The following is a 17,697-nucleotide window of genomic DNA, read 5'->3' as shown; positions in this document are numbered from 1 at the left end:
ACTGCAGCTCGTGTTTATAATAAACTAAGTTCTGGCGTGAGCGCTGATATAGTTCTGTCTGTGGATGAACTCACGCTCCGCTCTTCACACAGAGGCCGTGGATCTCCTGCAGATCAGGGATCTCCTGATGAACATCCATGTCCTCATCAGACATCTTCAGACTCACAGCCGGCTCCAGGAAATCCTGAGAGAAAGACCAACACTTCCACTACAGCCGCATCAGCAAACCCACGCTTACATCTACTCTAATGACTACAGACGACTTCTCTCATCCTCATCTCCTCATTTTTAATTATAAAATAGTTCAGCGTTATCTAGTGCAATAATTCTGAGCTGACTAAATAACAGGCTTTTCTTCAGGTTTTATTAAGATACATTTATAACTTTTTAAAGACCCTTTTAAGACTTAGTATACTTGTATTAGCATTAGCAACACTTCAAAGTTAGAAAACACAACTTCTGAATCCTACATATATAAAATAACCTGTAATTCATTTTACAAAAAACAAAAAAAAAAAACCCTATAATATAGAAATCACTTTTAGTGTAGCTTCAGATCATACTGCAAACAAGATCTTTATCCTCAGTATCCTTGTTTTCCAGTCTGAAGTTTCTTACATCAAAATATATTTACTGGAGAAGTAAAATGACAGAAGATTTGAAGTCTTGATTTAGAAGAAATTGATCAAAATGAAGTGAATTTATGATTGCAATGAAAATCAAGCAGAGATGAGGACGGCTCACGGTCTGAACGCAGCGCAGCGACTGGATCCACAGCTCCGTCCCGCCGAACAGACGAGAACAGTCTGTGTATTCACCCTCCTCCAGCACACACTGATGACCTGTGAACCCTTCACTGGAGAACGCCACCCATCTAACACACACACACACACACACACACACATCAGGGGGTCACGCACCGGACGAGATCATGTCTAAGACAATTCACAGATATCAGCAAAAACAGTTCATCAAATCACCAAACCAGAATGAACTTAGCTGTGTCATTGAGTTTAAAAAACGGTACAGTATTTGGCAAAACAGAGCAAACGGGATGAGAAAGTGCAGTCTAGAACACTGTAGCTCTCTATCTAAAGAATATGGATTTTATTCAAACCACAGAAAGACAAACACTTTGCTGAAAGCAGCAGGATTTTGAACAGCGTCCTGAGTCGCTGCGGTCGGTCGCCGGTGTGTGAACACTCATAGAAAACATTGTGTCTGAATTTTGAGGACGTCTCGACCCGATTAAAGGGACACATGCACCAGATGAGAAGCTCTGCATCACACTTCCAACACTCAAACACACCGTTTTCTATGAGTGTTAACACACCTATTGAATTACGCTACATGCATTAAATGCACATTCTGACTTCACTCTAGACTGGAAGATTCAGCATTTTTAGCAAATAGCCAGCATATAGTCTGTACATGAGACGCCCAAAAGCATAACTACATCTCATTTTAGTTCTATTTTTTGCACTGAAATTTACAACAAAAAAAACCAGTGGAAATGATTTTTATTACATTTTATTATATTTATATTTTTATTATATCATTTACTTTTGGACATCGATCAAGTTTTTGGCCCTCGGGTGCCTCTGATGCATTATATAAAGATAAATAATAAGACAGATACTGTGTGCTTTTGGTGATTAGATTTACTGTTTTGAACAGACGCATCCGGTGTGTGACCGGAGTCAGAGAAGAACAACACCATGTCTGTGAAAGTATGCCATGATGCCATGAGACACGCACATCCCACCCGTGACCCGCAGAGACGCCGCGGTGTTCGTCAGATGGGGAGCGTGATCCAGCAGCTCCCTGAACCCACCCTGGAACCACGGCTTCTCAAACACCACCACCTACACCAGACACACAGCAATCACATCCACTGATCTGAGAGCAGCTCTGAAGCTCATCCGAGTGTGTGTGTGTGTGTGTGTGTCTTCCTCACCTTCAGGTCCAGCGGTCTGCTCACCTGCAGCCCACCCTGCGTCAGGAACACTCACATCAGATCAAACTAGCGTAATGCTTACAGAGAGCAGTGTGTGTGAGGTCGGGAAGCACTACCTACGTACCATTTCTAACGGCCGGAGACTCTTGACGCAGGACAGGAGGGAATTCTGGAGAAGCGGCGTGACTCTCCCGTCAGTTTCCAGAACGGCGGATCTGCCGCTGAATCCAGGCTGCTCATAAACCAACCAGCTACGCTCACATTCAGGGAACAAGGACAAAACACATATAAACCAGAGCCAGCGCAGCACCGGCTGACAAGCAGACATGACCTTTGGTAATAATTACAGCAAACCTGGCGTCAGTTCTTCATACCTCACTTAATACATCTGAGCTGATTCGACAGGTCCCAGATCTTTTAATCCTGATAACTAATCTCTGGCTAATGTGGTTCTTCGAAAAAATGTGTGTATTTGATTAAAATATCTGGATTAAGTTGTCTGAGATGTTCACTGGAAAGTAAAGATATATCGCTACTCGAAATCGTGATCAGCGGTGCTGTGTCTGGTGTGATGTGAGCGTCTCCTACCATCCGGTCCTGACGCAGAGGTCAGAGAGGAGCACCGGAGCACCGGTCAGGTCTGACGCAGAATGAAGATGGACCGTCTGAGACGAGCTGGGATACAGATGGATCTCTGGAACACTGCCATCCTGCACACAAGAACACCAGACGCTTCATTAAGCTGCTGACTGAAGAAAACACGAGGGAGAAATCCATCAAAGCTCATGAACACAGAGTAAACACATGCTCTCAATGTCAAATGCAGAAATGTTAATCCATGCATTTATGACCTCAAGGTTAAATTATTGTAATCCATTAAAGGATTTTTAGGCTGCATTAATTAGGTAAACCGGAACCAGAAACACTTCACATAACACCGTACTTTCTACATCATTAGAAGAATGGCATCTACGCTGATATTTGTCTGTTTCTCTCTTGTTCCGAGGTCACCGTAGCCACCAGATCCAGTCTGTGTCCAGATCAGAGGGTCACTGCAGTCACCCGGATCCAGTACGTATCCAGACCAGATGGTGGATCAGCACCTAGAAAGGACCTCTACATCCCTGAAAGACAGCGGAGACCAGGACAACTAGAGCCCAGATACAGATCCCCTGTAAAGACCTTGTCTCAGAGGAGCAACAGGACAAGACCACAGGAAACAGATGATTCTTCTGCACAATCTGACTTTGCTGCAGTCTGGAATTGAACTACTGGTTTCGTCTGGTCAGAGGAGAACTGACCCCCAACTGAGCCTGGTTTCTCCCAAGGTTTTTTCCTCCATTCTGTCACCGATGATGAGAAGATGCTCCAAAAAACGCTGAAAATGAAGTGGATTTGCGCATCTTCTCCATTAACAACGGCTCTGTGTAGTATCAGCTGCTCTATGTGAAATCACGCACCTGATGGAATTAACCGCTGATTAGAGAACCGCTTTACTGACGAGATGCGCATAAAGATCGGCCGATCGTGATCGGAGCACCCCTATTGTTCAGTTGCTTTGACGCAATGTATTTTGTTTAAAGCGCTCTATAAATAAAGGTGACTTGACTTTTTTAACCCCTCTTGAGCTGCTGATCCAATTCACACAGAATGAGGTGAGTACCAACTATAGACCAACAAGACAAAACACAGCAGAAGAAAACAGATGCAACAAATCATTATAAAGATATAACCAGAGACGTATACTCATATTACTCTTGCGCTGTATTTCTTTTCAGTATGGGTGAAAAATGCCAAATTGTTCATTTTGATTTGTTTAATAATTATTTAATTAATTTTGATTATTTTGAACTGACTTGAGCTGAATATGCACACTACTGTCACTGATTCTGTTATTTTCTTGTTTATTACTGTGAAGCTGCTTTGAAACTATAAATACAGGATAACTAGAGTTTTGAGAGCATCCACCACAAGGTGGTGCTATAAGCCATTCAGTTTTATTCATTGACGTTTGTTGATGGACATAATTCTCAGAAGAGTGCTGCAGATCACAGCCGTGTTTCAGTGCTGCTACAATCCGTGTAAAGAAACATTTCTAGAACAGGGTTTCTTATACATAAAGTAAATGCACACTAGCTCACACACCACAGAAACTCCTGATACCTTCAGCAGCGTCCTGATGGAGCCCACCGTCAGCGCGCCACTGACATCAGTCCTGCAGGGCTCACTGGTCTCCTTCAGGTCCTGCTGAGATCCTCCGCTGGTCACAGTCTGACCCTCCTCCAGAAGAACACATGAGCCACGGAACCACGAGTCCACATACAGCAGCCAACTGAACACACAGCGTTTGAACATCCATCAACACTTCATAAGCAGTTTTTTGGTGTGTGTGAGAGCAGAAAAACATCTCACACACACAGCACTTCAAGGACATTGCCATGGAGACCAACAGAGTCTCAGGCCCTGTTTACACAGTTTTAAAATGACTTTAAAATGATCATCTACACTTGCGTTTTTTAAATCTAAGGTGTAACTGTAGCAAAACTTATGCATTTCATGACAAAAATGCACCAGTGTAAACTTAGCCTCAGACTCTGTCTGATCTAAACACAGAAGTGAACAGGAAGTGGTTGAACACCAATCATTAAGAAATTCACACACAGGACAGGAACGCCACAGAACTCAACAAAAAATAAGCTGAACAAATATCTCATGTAAAAAAATTTGCACAGACTCAGCATGTGCGTGATGCCAATATTTTATAGATAAACTCTCTGGATCAAATCAGCCTTCTGTCCACTGCACCAGTACAATTTCACTGGACAAGTTCATGAAAAATAAAGTGAAAAACATCCCTCATGTATATGAATAATGGAGAACACAGGCGAGTCGTGTACATGCATTAGCAAAACGACATCGCAAAAGCTTTTAGTGCTCAGAAAAATGGAAGCACAATCACTTCATCTATTAGATATGATCTACAGCACACACACACACACACACACACACACACACACACACACACACACACAGTCTCTCTCTGAGAACCAATGGGAGTCCAGACACAAAATTATCATATGAGCTCATTTCTTGTACAACAACACAACTGGACTGTTACGACTCTAATCCATAAAAAAGTCATTCCCAACTCATCTCTGACTCGACCAGGAAAGTTTCTGTCTGTCAGCTGTGTGTGTGTGAGGATTATTATCTGATGAAGGTAAACATGATTACCATCCTCTCAGCGCGTGAAGCGTTCCTCTGTGAGCAAACAGATCCCTCCCAGCATCCTCCACGTCATGACAGATGTCTCTCCTCTGAGCGCTCAGCGACTGACTCTCGTAGACCAGCACCTGCGTTCATAACGAAACATCAGCGACGTTAGAGTTAGAGCCCTTCTTTTACTGATTCAAAGCCCCACTGGGCAATACAAAGGAAATGCAAAAAGCTGTTCAAAGACTGAAGGACTCAAACTAAACAGACAACCATTCGTGTAAGATGAGTAGAGTTGAACTTACTGCTGCAGGTCTAGGGTTGACCTTTCCGAACCCTCCGATCTCTCCCTGCGAGGACATGAATGATTAAAAGCTTGTTAACATAAATATAAATCACATTTCATTCTAGACTAGAGAGAGGCAAACTCTGGCTCTGCTCTTTCATCCGCCGGTGAGGCAGTGAGCCCAGAATGAGTGATTGATTGTTACATAAACAGTTTATTATGTCAGAATTAGAATGTACTCCAAAATATCGCCAGGGTCACATTTATCTCTTATACCCTTGTTGTGGATTGAGGGAAACAAAAATACATGTGTTATTTACTTTACATTATTTCTGGATGAAAAGGTCAAATGTGACTTCACCAGGACCATCATGTATACTTCTACATACAGTACGGATACACATGTAGTACAGTAGTATCTGAGTGTCAATTTGGCATAAAAAGAATGTTAAATCCAAGCTTCTTTTGTCGTACACATACTACACAGCCCCTCACAGGCCCTTGAGTCAAAAAGTTTGCCCACCCCTGTTCTAGACCATAGGTCTCCAACCGTGCTCCTGGAGAGCCACTGTCCTGCAGAGTTCGATCTAACACACCTGAAGGAGTGAACAAGGACCAGGCCAGGTGTGCTGGAGCAGGTCAGAAATAGACTCTGCAGGACAGTGTTTCTCCAGGAGCAGACTCTGCTTACCGTGACCGTCGTGTTGCCTGCACTACGACACACAATCTGTTTAGAGTCTTCCGGTTCTCCATCACCTGATGGCAGTATTCCAGATTTCAAGTACTGATAAAAAGGTGTATTGGTGTTCTTCCCAATATTTAACAGTGTGTCATCACATTCCCGTTCCTCCTGTATTCTATCCGGAGTGTCATGAGCAGTCTCATGCTCAGGTTTGGCCTCAATGAGCTGGCGGCTCTGTGGGATGCTGGAGTCCTCATCATCGTCCTCACTGTCATCTCGGCTCGGCGCTGCGTGGACGGACTGCTCGACTGAACTGGAGACCACACTGGATTGAAGCTTCTCGCTGACTGACTGCAGGAGGGAAAGGATGGACGAGGCCGGCTGCTCCACGCTCCTCTGCTCCTCTTCTGTCACTGGAGGAACCTGCAGAGTCTGCTGCCCTGAAGCCTCCTCTCGGCCGAACTCCTCCTCGTAGATAGGAGACAGGGAGAAGGGGTATGCTTTGGCTCGACGTGTGCTGGGACTGTGAATGGGCCCCATGTCGTTCACGAACACCATGTCACTTTCTTCCTCCTCACTGATGATGGCGAAGCCTCCGTCGAGCTGGTGGAGGTCAAGATCGTGAGAGCGGGAGTGTTGGGGAACGACAGCTGCGGTCCTGCTGGAGCTGTCCACAGGGTCAAGGTGAATTCTACGACCTGAAACTGACACGAGTGACGTTCCAGCATCTGCTTGGTTCACGCTGAAATGCTCCTTGAGTGTAGCAGGGCTCAGGCTTTGGTCGTCGGTGACATCGCAGCGAAACGCTTGGACCGTGGCCCACTGAGAAGGATGGTCCACTTCAGTCACGGATGGCAGGACATGTGAATCTATTCCAGCCTGAGAGACTCGGCAGATCTGTTCCTGCTCATCACTGCATTCTGTCTTCTCAGGAGTATGGCTTTGTGTGATCTCTGACATCATATCTGCATCCGCTGTGTCAGATACAAGACTGTGGCTAACGGGGTCTGACTTCCCCATTACACTGAGAGTTTGGCTTTGTTGAAGACTCTCCTGATGTGCTGATGGAGCCGTGCCAGAAGTGCCACTGGAACCATTCAGGCTGAGTTGACAGTTATTGCTCATTGCATTGTCTTTGGCTGTACCCTGAGGTCTCTTTTCCCCTCTTACCCACTCCGCTTCACATACGGAAACATCACCCGTGTGCTGCTCCTGCCAGAGAGACTCCTCTGACAAGAGCTTGATGTCTGTTTTATGAAGACTGTGGAGATTAGGGGATAATGGCTCATCAGCAGCAGCACTGAGCACAGAGTTTCTCCCGCTGCTCTTACGGGACGCGGTTCCATCCAAATTCTTTTCTTCAAAGAGATATTCCAGAGCATCCTGATTCTCATTCTGAGATCCGACTGGAGCGCTGGCAGTGGTGACGTCAGAGGCCACGCCCACAACGCACCTGATGTCCGTGTCGGAGCCAGCGATGGACTCGTATCCTGAGGAGGGCGGGGACCTGCTGCAGTCCACAAGGCTACAACTCCCTGCTAGCGTTTCCTCCAGAACAGCAGACAGCACCTGGTCTGTCAACACCACACCAAACTGACGCTCTGCATTAGTGCCTCCATCTCCACAGTCTTCTGACCCTTCACACAGCACCGCCTCCGAGCCTTTGTTAGGGTCACAGGTCAACATGACGTCATGCTCCATCTCGGACGCTTCCATCTTATGCAGGGCAGCGAGGGCATTTGTCAGGATGCTATCCACCATCTTTTTAGACTCCAATTGCAGAACTTTGTCATCCATCCCAAAATCCACCACAGTCTGTTTCAGCTCAAACTCCTCCAGGGTCCAGCACGCCTGAGAGCCAGGGACTAGATCATCTGTTCTGTCTACAGTTAAAGCTGGCTCTGAGCTCTGAGTTTGGTGATGGTCTGTGTTGGTGTCTGAAGCGGTCAGATCAGCGTTGTCCTCTGATAGCGTCTGTGGCGTAGCGCTCAGAGCGAGATGCACCTGTCCTCTGTTCACTGGATCCTTTGGTGGACTTTGTTCTGTCTCTATGCAGGAAAGCAACGGACCATGGTCTGCAACATGAGGATGTGTATGGGATGGAGTTAGTTCAGATTCAACAGCTGGAACCCTGTCTGATAAGACACTCTGAGCCAACGTGTCCTGGGAAGGAGATGCTTGATTCACAGCTGTGGGATATTCCTGACTCTCAGTGCTCATGGTGTTTACAGCACACGAGGAGATCTCACTGTCCTCATGGCCGTCGGGTTGTGTAGCCTCTTCTCCCTCAGAGATGGGCGAATGAAGCTCCACCCGATGCTTCTTCTTTGGTTTCCGGACTTCCCTCGATCCACGGTACGTGCCGTAAGTCACTACAGGAGGACAGGCTAGATCAAACCGTCTCCTGTCCTCCAAGCTCTCTTTGGCATCGATGTTTACAGCATCACGTCTGTCCTCCTCAGACTGCTCCTCCGAACTGTGGAGGGAACACAGAAGAAATGATGAAACAAAGCTTGCATTTTAGGACAACTTACACAACTTAACACTCAAGATCCATTAATGCACACCCTCGTGACGCTTGAAGCACTCTCTGTCTCACATGGCTGTTATGTAAAAGCAGAAAGTAAAACAACAGTTCCAGAAAATCCTCATTAAATATTCATAAGCAGCATATACACAAAAGCACCCAGTGCCTGTAAGCGCAGTACAGAAAGCCCTCATAGCATTCATCTCATGTGACCAAACATCCAGAAAGCACTGCTGATGTACAGTCAGAGAAACAGCAGACAAGCAGCTCAGAAGATGCTCAAATAAAGACTGAAGGTCAAGGTCCTTTTCTTTAGACACATATAAAAACAAGACATAAACAAGATATAAAGACATTGTCCCAAAGCACTGTACTATGCAAACAAATAAAAAAAAATACAAGGCTAACTCAATTGAGATTTAAGACAGAACACGCAAATGAAACAAAGGAGCTCTCTTGAAAGGACAGAGACATATGGGAGTGTAACATAAATAAATGCAGAGTGAAAAGTGAAAGCGGTAAATACAATACAATCCAGAGCTCATTCTACAGCCATGCCAATATAACCATCTGAGAGAGAGAGAGAGAGAGAGAATGAATGTCATGAATTTGAAAAATGGGACGGGAATCTGATTAAAGCCCTGCATGCGGAGTTCTGTAAGAGTCTCCTCAGAGTCCAGAGGAACACTACAAACAACGCATGCAAGGCAGAATTAGGCCAATACCATCTACTATTGCACATTGAGAAACGAGCCATCACATTCTGGAAACACCTAAAAATTAGCCACCCCAACTCTTACCATTTCAGTAGAATATTTCCCAGCAGGCCTTCCAAATCTCTAACAAGACACTTGGATCTAATGCCTACTGTGATATAAATACAATTTAAAAATAAGAAGTGTCAGCTCAAGACAATGAAAGAACTGAGGCTTTCTATTCTTGGACTGAGACAGACGGGTTTCATGAGCGGCTCTTCAGCAGTCTTCTGTTTCTAATCTTCCAAGAAGAGATGGTGCATTTAGTGACACGTCTAATTATTCTAATTAGTCTAATTATGGGAAGTCGTGGCCTAATGGTTAGAGGGTTGGACTCCCAATCGAAGGGTTGTGGGTTCTAATCTCGGGCCGGACGGAATTGTGGGTGGGGGGAGTGCATGAACAGTTCTCTCTCCACCTTCAATACCACGACTTAGGTGTCCTTGAGCAAGGCATCAAACCCCCAACTGCTCCCCGGGCGCCGCAGCATAAATGATGAACACTGCTCTGGGTGTGTGCTCACAGTGTGTGTGTGTGTGTGTGTGTGTTCACTGCTCTGTGTGTGTGCATTTCGGATGGGTTAAATGCAGAGCACAAATTCTGAGTATGGGTCACCATACTTGGCTGAATGTCACTTCACTTCATATGTAGTTTGTAAAAATACCACTAGCAGCAATAGACAGAATCACTATAATTAAATAATAAATAATTGCAATAAAAAAACTCTTCACAAATGCCCAACCAAACACATATGAGCTACATCTCTGATCGAATATTCAGTATTTCCCATGTCATGTTTTGAGGAAGGATTCTTCTGCTCCACCCCTCCTCTGCCATTGGTCCATCAGAGAGATAGTCCCGCCCCAAACTCATGCGATTGGTTGAGTCAGAAGTTGACATGTCAGCATGAAACCGACACACCACTATCTATTTGGACATCTCAGGTTTAAACAGGTTTGCACAGATTAACGTGTTGGTGGAATGATGACAGTTAAAGTTGAGCAGAGACTGGTGTCTGACTGAATTCTGCTGCTTTGGCGTTGTTGGGTGTCCTGTGGATCTCTGCGCTGTCTTTCTGCTGATTAACTGTCTGTCTGCTGTCAGGCTTGTCTGCACAGATCTGGACTGTAAAGCTTCTGCTCACCATGACTCAATACTAAGCTATCTCATTATAGAGATCCTCTGAACATGTTCCTAATTCTCTAACATAAATGACATACGAGACATTTCCTCTTATTTATCTGTCTCTGTTAAACATACTGCTTTATCACATCATGACAATTGCTTTTCTCTCCACTTATCTGCTGGAATTTCATGAACTTCAAGATTTAGGGTTAGAAGACATCTAACATCTCAGCTTCACCGTCTGTTCATTCAGTGTCACATCCAACAACTGAAGAACCCACGAGCAACCCTTTCTTCACCAGATGAGCTCATGTCACAGACTTCCACTGTTTTTATATTCATAACGATTAGACTAATACAGTACATATGTATACACAGGAAGATAACCGGTTTATTTATTGTTTTTCTAATTGAAAACATCCAAAACATGCCTAAAGTACTATCAAATAAACACACACAATCCTGTATAAAACAGCAGTATGAGGAAAAACCCCCACTGAACAGTAGGAATGCGTCACACACTGAGAGAACCAGCTGCAGCAATTTACAGCTTAATAAACTGCAGATATGATCCATAATCATCAGAGTTCAGATTCATATCAGCGGCTCCTGTGTGTGAGCACAGATACAGTAACACTCAGAAGAAATGATGATCAAGAACGTCATCCTCACATGATTCTCAGTACATCCCAAATGAACAGCTCTCTGGATGTTCACAGCTGGTTTGATGACATCATCAGCAGGCGCCCGGCCTCAGGGGGCCACAGTCACATGGAGTGAAGAATGAGAGAAACCAGTGTGTCCTCATGACACCCACACACACACACACACAATCACGCTCTCTTTCTCTCTCTGTCTCTCTCTCTCTCTCTCTCTCTCACACACACACACACACACACACACAAAATCACTCACTCTCTCTCTGTCTCTCTCTCTCTCTCTCTCTCTCACTCACACACACACACAAAATCACTCACTCACTCTCTTTCACACACACACACACACAAACACAGACTCTCTCTCTCTCTCTCTCTCTCACACACACAAACACTCTCTCTTTCTCTCTCTCACACACACACACAATCACTCACTCTCTCTCTCTCTCTCTCTCTCACACACACACACACACACAATCACTCACTCTCTCTTTCTCTCTCTTTCACACACACACAAAATCACTCACTCTCTCTCTTTCACACACACACACACACAAACACAGACTCTCTCTCTCTCTCTCTCTCTCACACACACACACACACACACACACACTCTCTCTCTCTCTCTCTCTCTCTCTCTCTCTCTGAGGCTGATGTGACTTACGGTGTGTGTGTGTGCTCTGAATGACACAGGGATGTCTCTGCGGTCAGTGCTGGATCACGTGGTTCTGCCCCTCCTCTGCTCTCCAGGGTCTCTGCGCTTGTTTGCGTGTCTCTCTGTGTTGTAGTCAGACTGCTGCTGTCCGCATCGCTCCGTCTCTCTCGCTGGGCTCCGGCCGGTTCTGTCCGGCTGAAATGAAACAGGCTTCCCAGGCGTCTGAGGAAGCCATCAGCAGGGGGCACAGTGGAGCTTGAAGGAGCCGAGTCCCTGGCATCCCCTCCAGATCCGTCCTCCGTCTGTGACGCTGTGTTTCCGTCCGGGACGTCAGACGACTGCGACTCCTAGAGAGAACAGGAGAGGAAGTCAGCGCTGAGACTCTTCCTGTTCCTGCAGCAGCAGCGTGTGTCTCTCTCTCTCTCTCTCTCTCTCTCTCTCTCGCTCACGCACCTCCCCCCAGTACATCCCACCCACACACTTAACCCCTTCAGTCCTGACTGCCAACACTGGGTTTTACATTGATACCAAACTAAAACGTTAGTAAAACTACCTCAAAACAAAAACAAAGAAAGAAAGAAAGAAAGAAAGAAAGGTATTTCTTAGTTCTTAATTCTGTCCTTTGCAGTGGTTTTCCTGGTTCTGGGGACTCTGATTGAACACACAGCTGCATAAACTCAGCCTCTCTGTTAAGACTGTCCTAAAAACTAGCCTCACTCATTAGCAGTTAGCCAAATGGTAATCAGTCTTAATTTTTCGATCCAAACCAGACCAAGCTACAATTTTTATGTAATACATTACGACTGGTCTTAAACAAGGGTTAGAAATAATTAGATAACTAAAGGCTGGAAAGCATTACATGACTTTTAACACAAGAACAGATATTAGAACACTAGGCATAATTCATTTTGTTCAGTATTACAGAGGAGCACCTGGCCATCTCACACTAAACATCGGAGCATCTCACACTGCGAGACGGTCCAGTCGCTCCAAACTCATGCAGAAACATGACACCACAAATAAAAACAAAGTGTGTTCTGAAATCAGCTCAAAACATCAAACGTGTTGGATATCCTCCGACTGGATGGAAAAACAAACTGCAGACTGGCTCCGATTCTCAGCAACCTCTCCAGACTGAAAATCAGGTCAAAAATCTGGGTAAACCTTATGTAGTGTATTCCAGCTTTAACTTATCTAACCATTTTATGCAACTGAGCAGTGGGCCATATTTTTCTATTTTTATCTTAATCCTTCAAAGAGTTTCACCTTAAAACAGGTTCATAAAACTCTCACTGAGGAACTCTTGATATAAGAGTAAAGGCAGGGTTGACCTCATTGCTATAGATGATGTCACTCTCTTAACTCGCTCACAGATGAGTTAGGGAGAAATATAGAACTATCTGAAGTACAAACACTTAAACAGCACACAATGAAGTACGGGCTACACTGTCAGATTAAACCAATTAATAAATATATTTAAACCACATTTCAAGCATATAGCGAATTATAATAAAAAACCACAAGAAAAGTTAACAGCTAAGAAAACACTTTCGCAACTGAGCATTTACCTTTTTAAAAGGTCAATGTTACTGTAATATTCCAATATATTTACTCCTGCTTTTAGGAGTTACTTTGAGATTAAAAATTTACTAAACTGAATGTGTCAGATAATAGAGAAATGAAAAATGTGCAAAGCACTACATTTCAAAACAAGATCACAGTTATGTTTATTATAAGCATTCATTGCAGTTTTGACGTCTGCTGCTTTAAGCTTTTTAAAGACGGGTGTAATCTGAACGGCTGTCAATGTTTTAGCGTTCATCAGCTGGAAGTAAAGTGATTCCCATGTCAGTGTTCCTGTGTGTGGTTATCCTTACAGTTGTGGTGTGCACTCACTATTCTCCTAGAGTTAGAGAGATTATTAAACCCTAAGTTATTGTTGCAATCTCAGGCATCTGTATTCTGTGAAGGATCTGTCGGATCAGAGTCAAACAGGTCCTGACGGGTCTGCTCTCAGATGGTTGGCTCTCTGACAGATGAAGAGCCGCCTGGACTTGTGCTGCCACTGACCAGTTTCATGGTCAAACCAGGCCCAGCTCTATGAAAGCTAGAGCACCTTCAGCTGAAACTGGAATAATAGTGTATTGGTGACTGGACACATGCTTTGCTGCATACTGTGTTAGTGCAGTCAGCTTCATTGATTACAAGTAAAAGTTTACACAAAACTCCATGAGATGATCTGAAGTGAGTGAGAGTTTTGTGAGACTGACTCCTGAAAATAGCAGTGAAACCCGTAGAAATGCATGGGACAAAAATAGTGTCAAAGTAGACTTGCTATAAGCCAGCGATCGACTGCTGGAGGTGTACCTGTGACGGATCTTCCTGTGCTGGGTCCAGGAGCTTCTCAGGTGTTTGATCAGGATCTCGCTCAGCGCTGCAGGACACTGCCGACCCATCAGCCTCTCTGACCTCACTGAGGAAATAAACAAATCACATGAATATGCAAAGCCTTGATAATGAACTCTCAACTTCAGCCACAAGCCCAGATACCTGCCTGCAGCTCCAACTGTTCATGGATATCAGATTCTCTCCAGAGACGAGAGAGATGAAGCATGATAAGACTGACACACCCTGCAATTGTCTAATGCCTCCTTTCTTCTAAATATTTTCAGGCCATTAGGACAGGAGAAAAAACCCTACACATAATCCAATCATCTGCATTAAAGATACTTGAAATGCAGAACAAATACAGTGTTGTGGTGGTTTGATTGGCACAGACTGACACAGAGAGAGAGAGAGAGAGAGAGAAAACAAATACACAAACAACACATGAAGTTCACCAGTGCCACATACACACAGCAAACTTATTCAGGTTTGAAACTGACTTCGACTTCACTCGTTAAAGAGCTAAAAATAGTCGAGACCGAGTTGCTGAGACAAACCTTCCATTCCCCTCGCTGTCCGCGGATTTATTTCTGGAAAAGAATCTGGAGAGGTTTCTGGCGAAATCCTCGTGCCAGGACATCTGCCTCTTCAGATCGGACATCATGTGGACACTGCCGAACCTAACATCCGAGAGTCGAGAGAGTCGAGGCCGAAGACAACTTCCGATCGAGCTCGGATCTCCACACACACTTCAGACGAGAGTTAGAGGAAGTTTGTTTGGGAGGAGTCTCCGTCAATCATCAACTCATGCGAGAGCAGAAGAATATTCCTGACAGGATCCGAGCACAGATCTGGCGACAGATACAGTAGAAGAGAGACCCAGCAGGAGAATAGTTAACAGAAGAGGAACTAAAGCGCTTTATAAAGTGTGTCAGTCCTGCTGATGTTTGAGGAGTGAAGCAGTGGTGAATAAACGATGGAAAATCAACATACACAAACACACACACTTACCCTGATTCACACGTTATGCTGTATAACTAGCTCAAACTTTATTATTAAACGCTATTTAACTACTGATGCAGCTAACACTCTTCTGACATTCAGATTAAATGTGCATAATAAAGAGATGATAAGCACTCACTCTGGTTATGAATGGCTGATGTATTAATGAATCGATAGATAAAGATAATGAAGATTTAATGAGATGTTTGAGAGTTGGGGACTCTTTTCTGTTCCAGTGGCGCCATCCAGCGTTCAGTGACCGCAACGCGTTTGTGTGAGAGAGCAACGAGATGTTTATCGAGTTAGGGTTGCACAATCCATTCTGGTAAAAAGAAAAAAATACAATAAAAGGGATAGTTTACCCCCCCAAAAAAGACAGAATTTACTCTTAACAACAACATCACCAACAGCATAAACAACAGCAACCAAATCATAAACATCAACATCAGCAGAACAACGTGAGGTTTGAATCTCAATCATTACATGTGTAGAGCTGCACAAACATCCAGGTCTCATTTGAGACTGAACACACACCAACCCAATGAGAATAATAACAGTCATTTTTATCTGGCAGCTCTCTGAAATAAAACATACGTGTTACCCTTCGTGGAAAAGCTCGTGTTGGCTCAGAATGAGGCTTAACATAATTGGAGCCACATTTATTACCGAGTTCTAGCAGAGGAAACAGATCACATGTTACTTAATTATCTGTTTTATTTTCAACAAAATACATTTCACTGAGAGCTGGTTGTTCACTTTCTCACAGAAACCAGCAGCCTTTACTTGATGTTATGAGGAAACGAGATGTCAAATAAAGGAGTGTTTCTGCAGTCATTTGACTGAATGTTTCATCAGACGCTTCGCCCAAACATGTGGCTCGTGTGGAGGTGAGTCAATAAATCCAGCAAAAACAGCCCTTAAGCGGAGTAGAAACTGTCCCATAAAGCACATCATATCGAGAAACAGAGGACTGTCCTGATGCCTCAGACATTTGGACTGACTGCAGCAAGGTGAGCTTTCATCAGGAAAGCTGAATGATCATTTCGGCTTTGACATCTGTCGTATGACACACAAAGCCGGAAGCCATATGTCTGCCATCAGGAAGAGAAAAACCAGTCCAGGGGCCACCAAACAGAGTAAGAACTATTAGTCCCCGGGGCCCGGCCACAGAATAAAAGAGACTGTGTGATATTATAGATGCAGAGCAACATTTTCCAGAGCAAATCAGCACTTTAGTCTGCGTTTCATCAGCGGCTGGGTTCTAGTACATTATTCCACTGACTATGAGAGAGTGATCTGTGCTGGTGTGATCAGTGCTGCCTGATGAAAACAGTCTGCAGTCTCACACTTTGAATAGGCATGAAATAAGAGAAGCGTTTGGTGAGCGTCTGCTTAAGTTAGGTTAATTGTGCAGCTTTACAGGGTCAAATTGCATTATACAGCCACTCCAGCAGAATAAATGTTTTCCACATGCTTGTGAGAGACTGATTATTCACAAGACTCACAGTAGCTGGATGGTTTTAAGATGGATTATATTCACTTGGTTGTTGTGGATCACCGCTGTTCAAGAAGAGGGTTTTTGCTTAGATGTTACTGACCTGAACCCAGAATCTAAACACACACACACACACACACAAAACTCTCTCTCACACTCAATTCAATTCATATTGCTTCACTGGCATGACATACTTAGGTACATATTGTCAAAGCATTGTACATAGCAGAATAGAAACAAACAAAACAAAAATACATATAATATATATCCATAAACAAACAAAACAAAAGTATATGTAAAATACATCCATAAATATATTTCTATAAACATTGATGGTACTACTAATGTATATGTGTTCACTCTTTTCCTCTAAGTTTGTGGCATTTGTAAATATAATGTGCTACTAAAGAGGAAGCAGGTCCTTTACCCAGAAATATTTTAAATTTGTCATGTTTACTGAGTGACTGGAGCTCAGGAGTGTTGTGCTGTATTTGACTGTACAGTGAGTCTCTCAGAGATGTGTATTAATCACAGTCTCGACTGATCCTGATCTACACTCGTCACAGACTCGCTCTTCTCTGGGTAACCAGCTCTTTCTGTGTCGTCCTCTCTCTATGGCCAGCTGGTGGTCACTCAGTCTGTACTTGGTCAGTAACTGTCTGTGTGTTATATTCCTGACTGAGAGCAGATAGTCAGCCATACTGTACTCTCTGTTGAGTTTCAGATAACACTGGAGGCCACTTTGCTCTTTGGTTTGTTCTTTCCAATACTGTATGTACGTCTCCTTTTCTTCATTCATAATCTATTTGATTCTTCCATGTTTTTCAGGATTGGTGATATCGAGTGCTTTGTTAATCAGTTCTGACACCATTACACAAAGATTGCTTTACAATTAAGAGAATCTTCCGAACTAGAGTTTAAGTGGATCCAGAACTTTAAAACTCTTTTTTTTTTTAATG

The 17,697-nt window shown here is 44.0% G+C and overlaps 1 protein-coding gene across 3 annotated transcripts in view; it reads right to left on the bottom strand.

Annotated features, from left to right (window-relative positions):
* LOC128020926 (beta/gamma crystallin domain-containing protein 3) overlaps nt 1-15,218 on the bottom strand; it is a 39,408-nt gene extending 24,190 nt beyond the window's left edge. The window contains exons 1-13 of one of the 3 annotated variants that reach the window (XM_052607738.1): nt 14,799-15,218; nt 14,224-14,329; nt 11,866-12,203; nt 6,148-8,614; nt 5,476-5,520; nt 5,192-5,310; nt 4,103-4,289; nt 2,546-2,667; nt 2,082-2,208; nt 1,958-1,993; nt 1,759-1,865; nt 745-874; nt 75-184 (exon numbers count right to left, since the gene is read on the bottom strand). In XM_052607738.1, coding sequence (XP_052463698.1) covers nt 75-184; nt 745-874; nt 1,759-1,865; nt 1,958-1,993; nt 2,082-2,208; nt 2,546-2,667; nt 4,103-4,289; nt 5,192-5,310; nt 5,476-5,520; nt 6,148-8,614; nt 11,866-12,203; nt 14,224-14,329; nt 14,799-14,905 — 4,001 coding nt within the window. In that variant the 5' untranslated portion in view covers nt 14,906-15,218. Of the gene's footprint in view, nt 1-74; nt 185-744; nt 875-1,758; nt 1,866-1,957; nt 1,994-2,081; nt 2,209-2,545; nt 2,668-4,102; nt 4,290-5,191; nt 5,311-5,475; nt 5,521-6,147; nt 8,615-11,217; nt 11,473-11,865; nt 12,204-14,223; nt 14,330-14,798 lie in introns of those variants that run through there. The other 2 variants (XM_052607739.1, XM_052607740.1) reach the window with 2 other exon arrangements.
* Nucleotides 15,219-17,697: the final 2,479 nt, after the last annotated feature.

Source organism: Carassius gibelio, chromosome A10 (assembly GCF_023724105.1).
Source record: "Carassius gibelio isolate Cgi1373 ecotype wild population from Czech Republic chromosome A10, carGib1.2-hapl.c, whole genome shotgun sequence".
Lineage (NCBI taxonomy): Eukaryota > Metazoa > Chordata > Actinopteri > Cypriniformes > Cyprinidae > Carassius > Carassius gibelio.
This window is presented reverse-complemented; position numbering and strand designations above follow the sequence as displayed.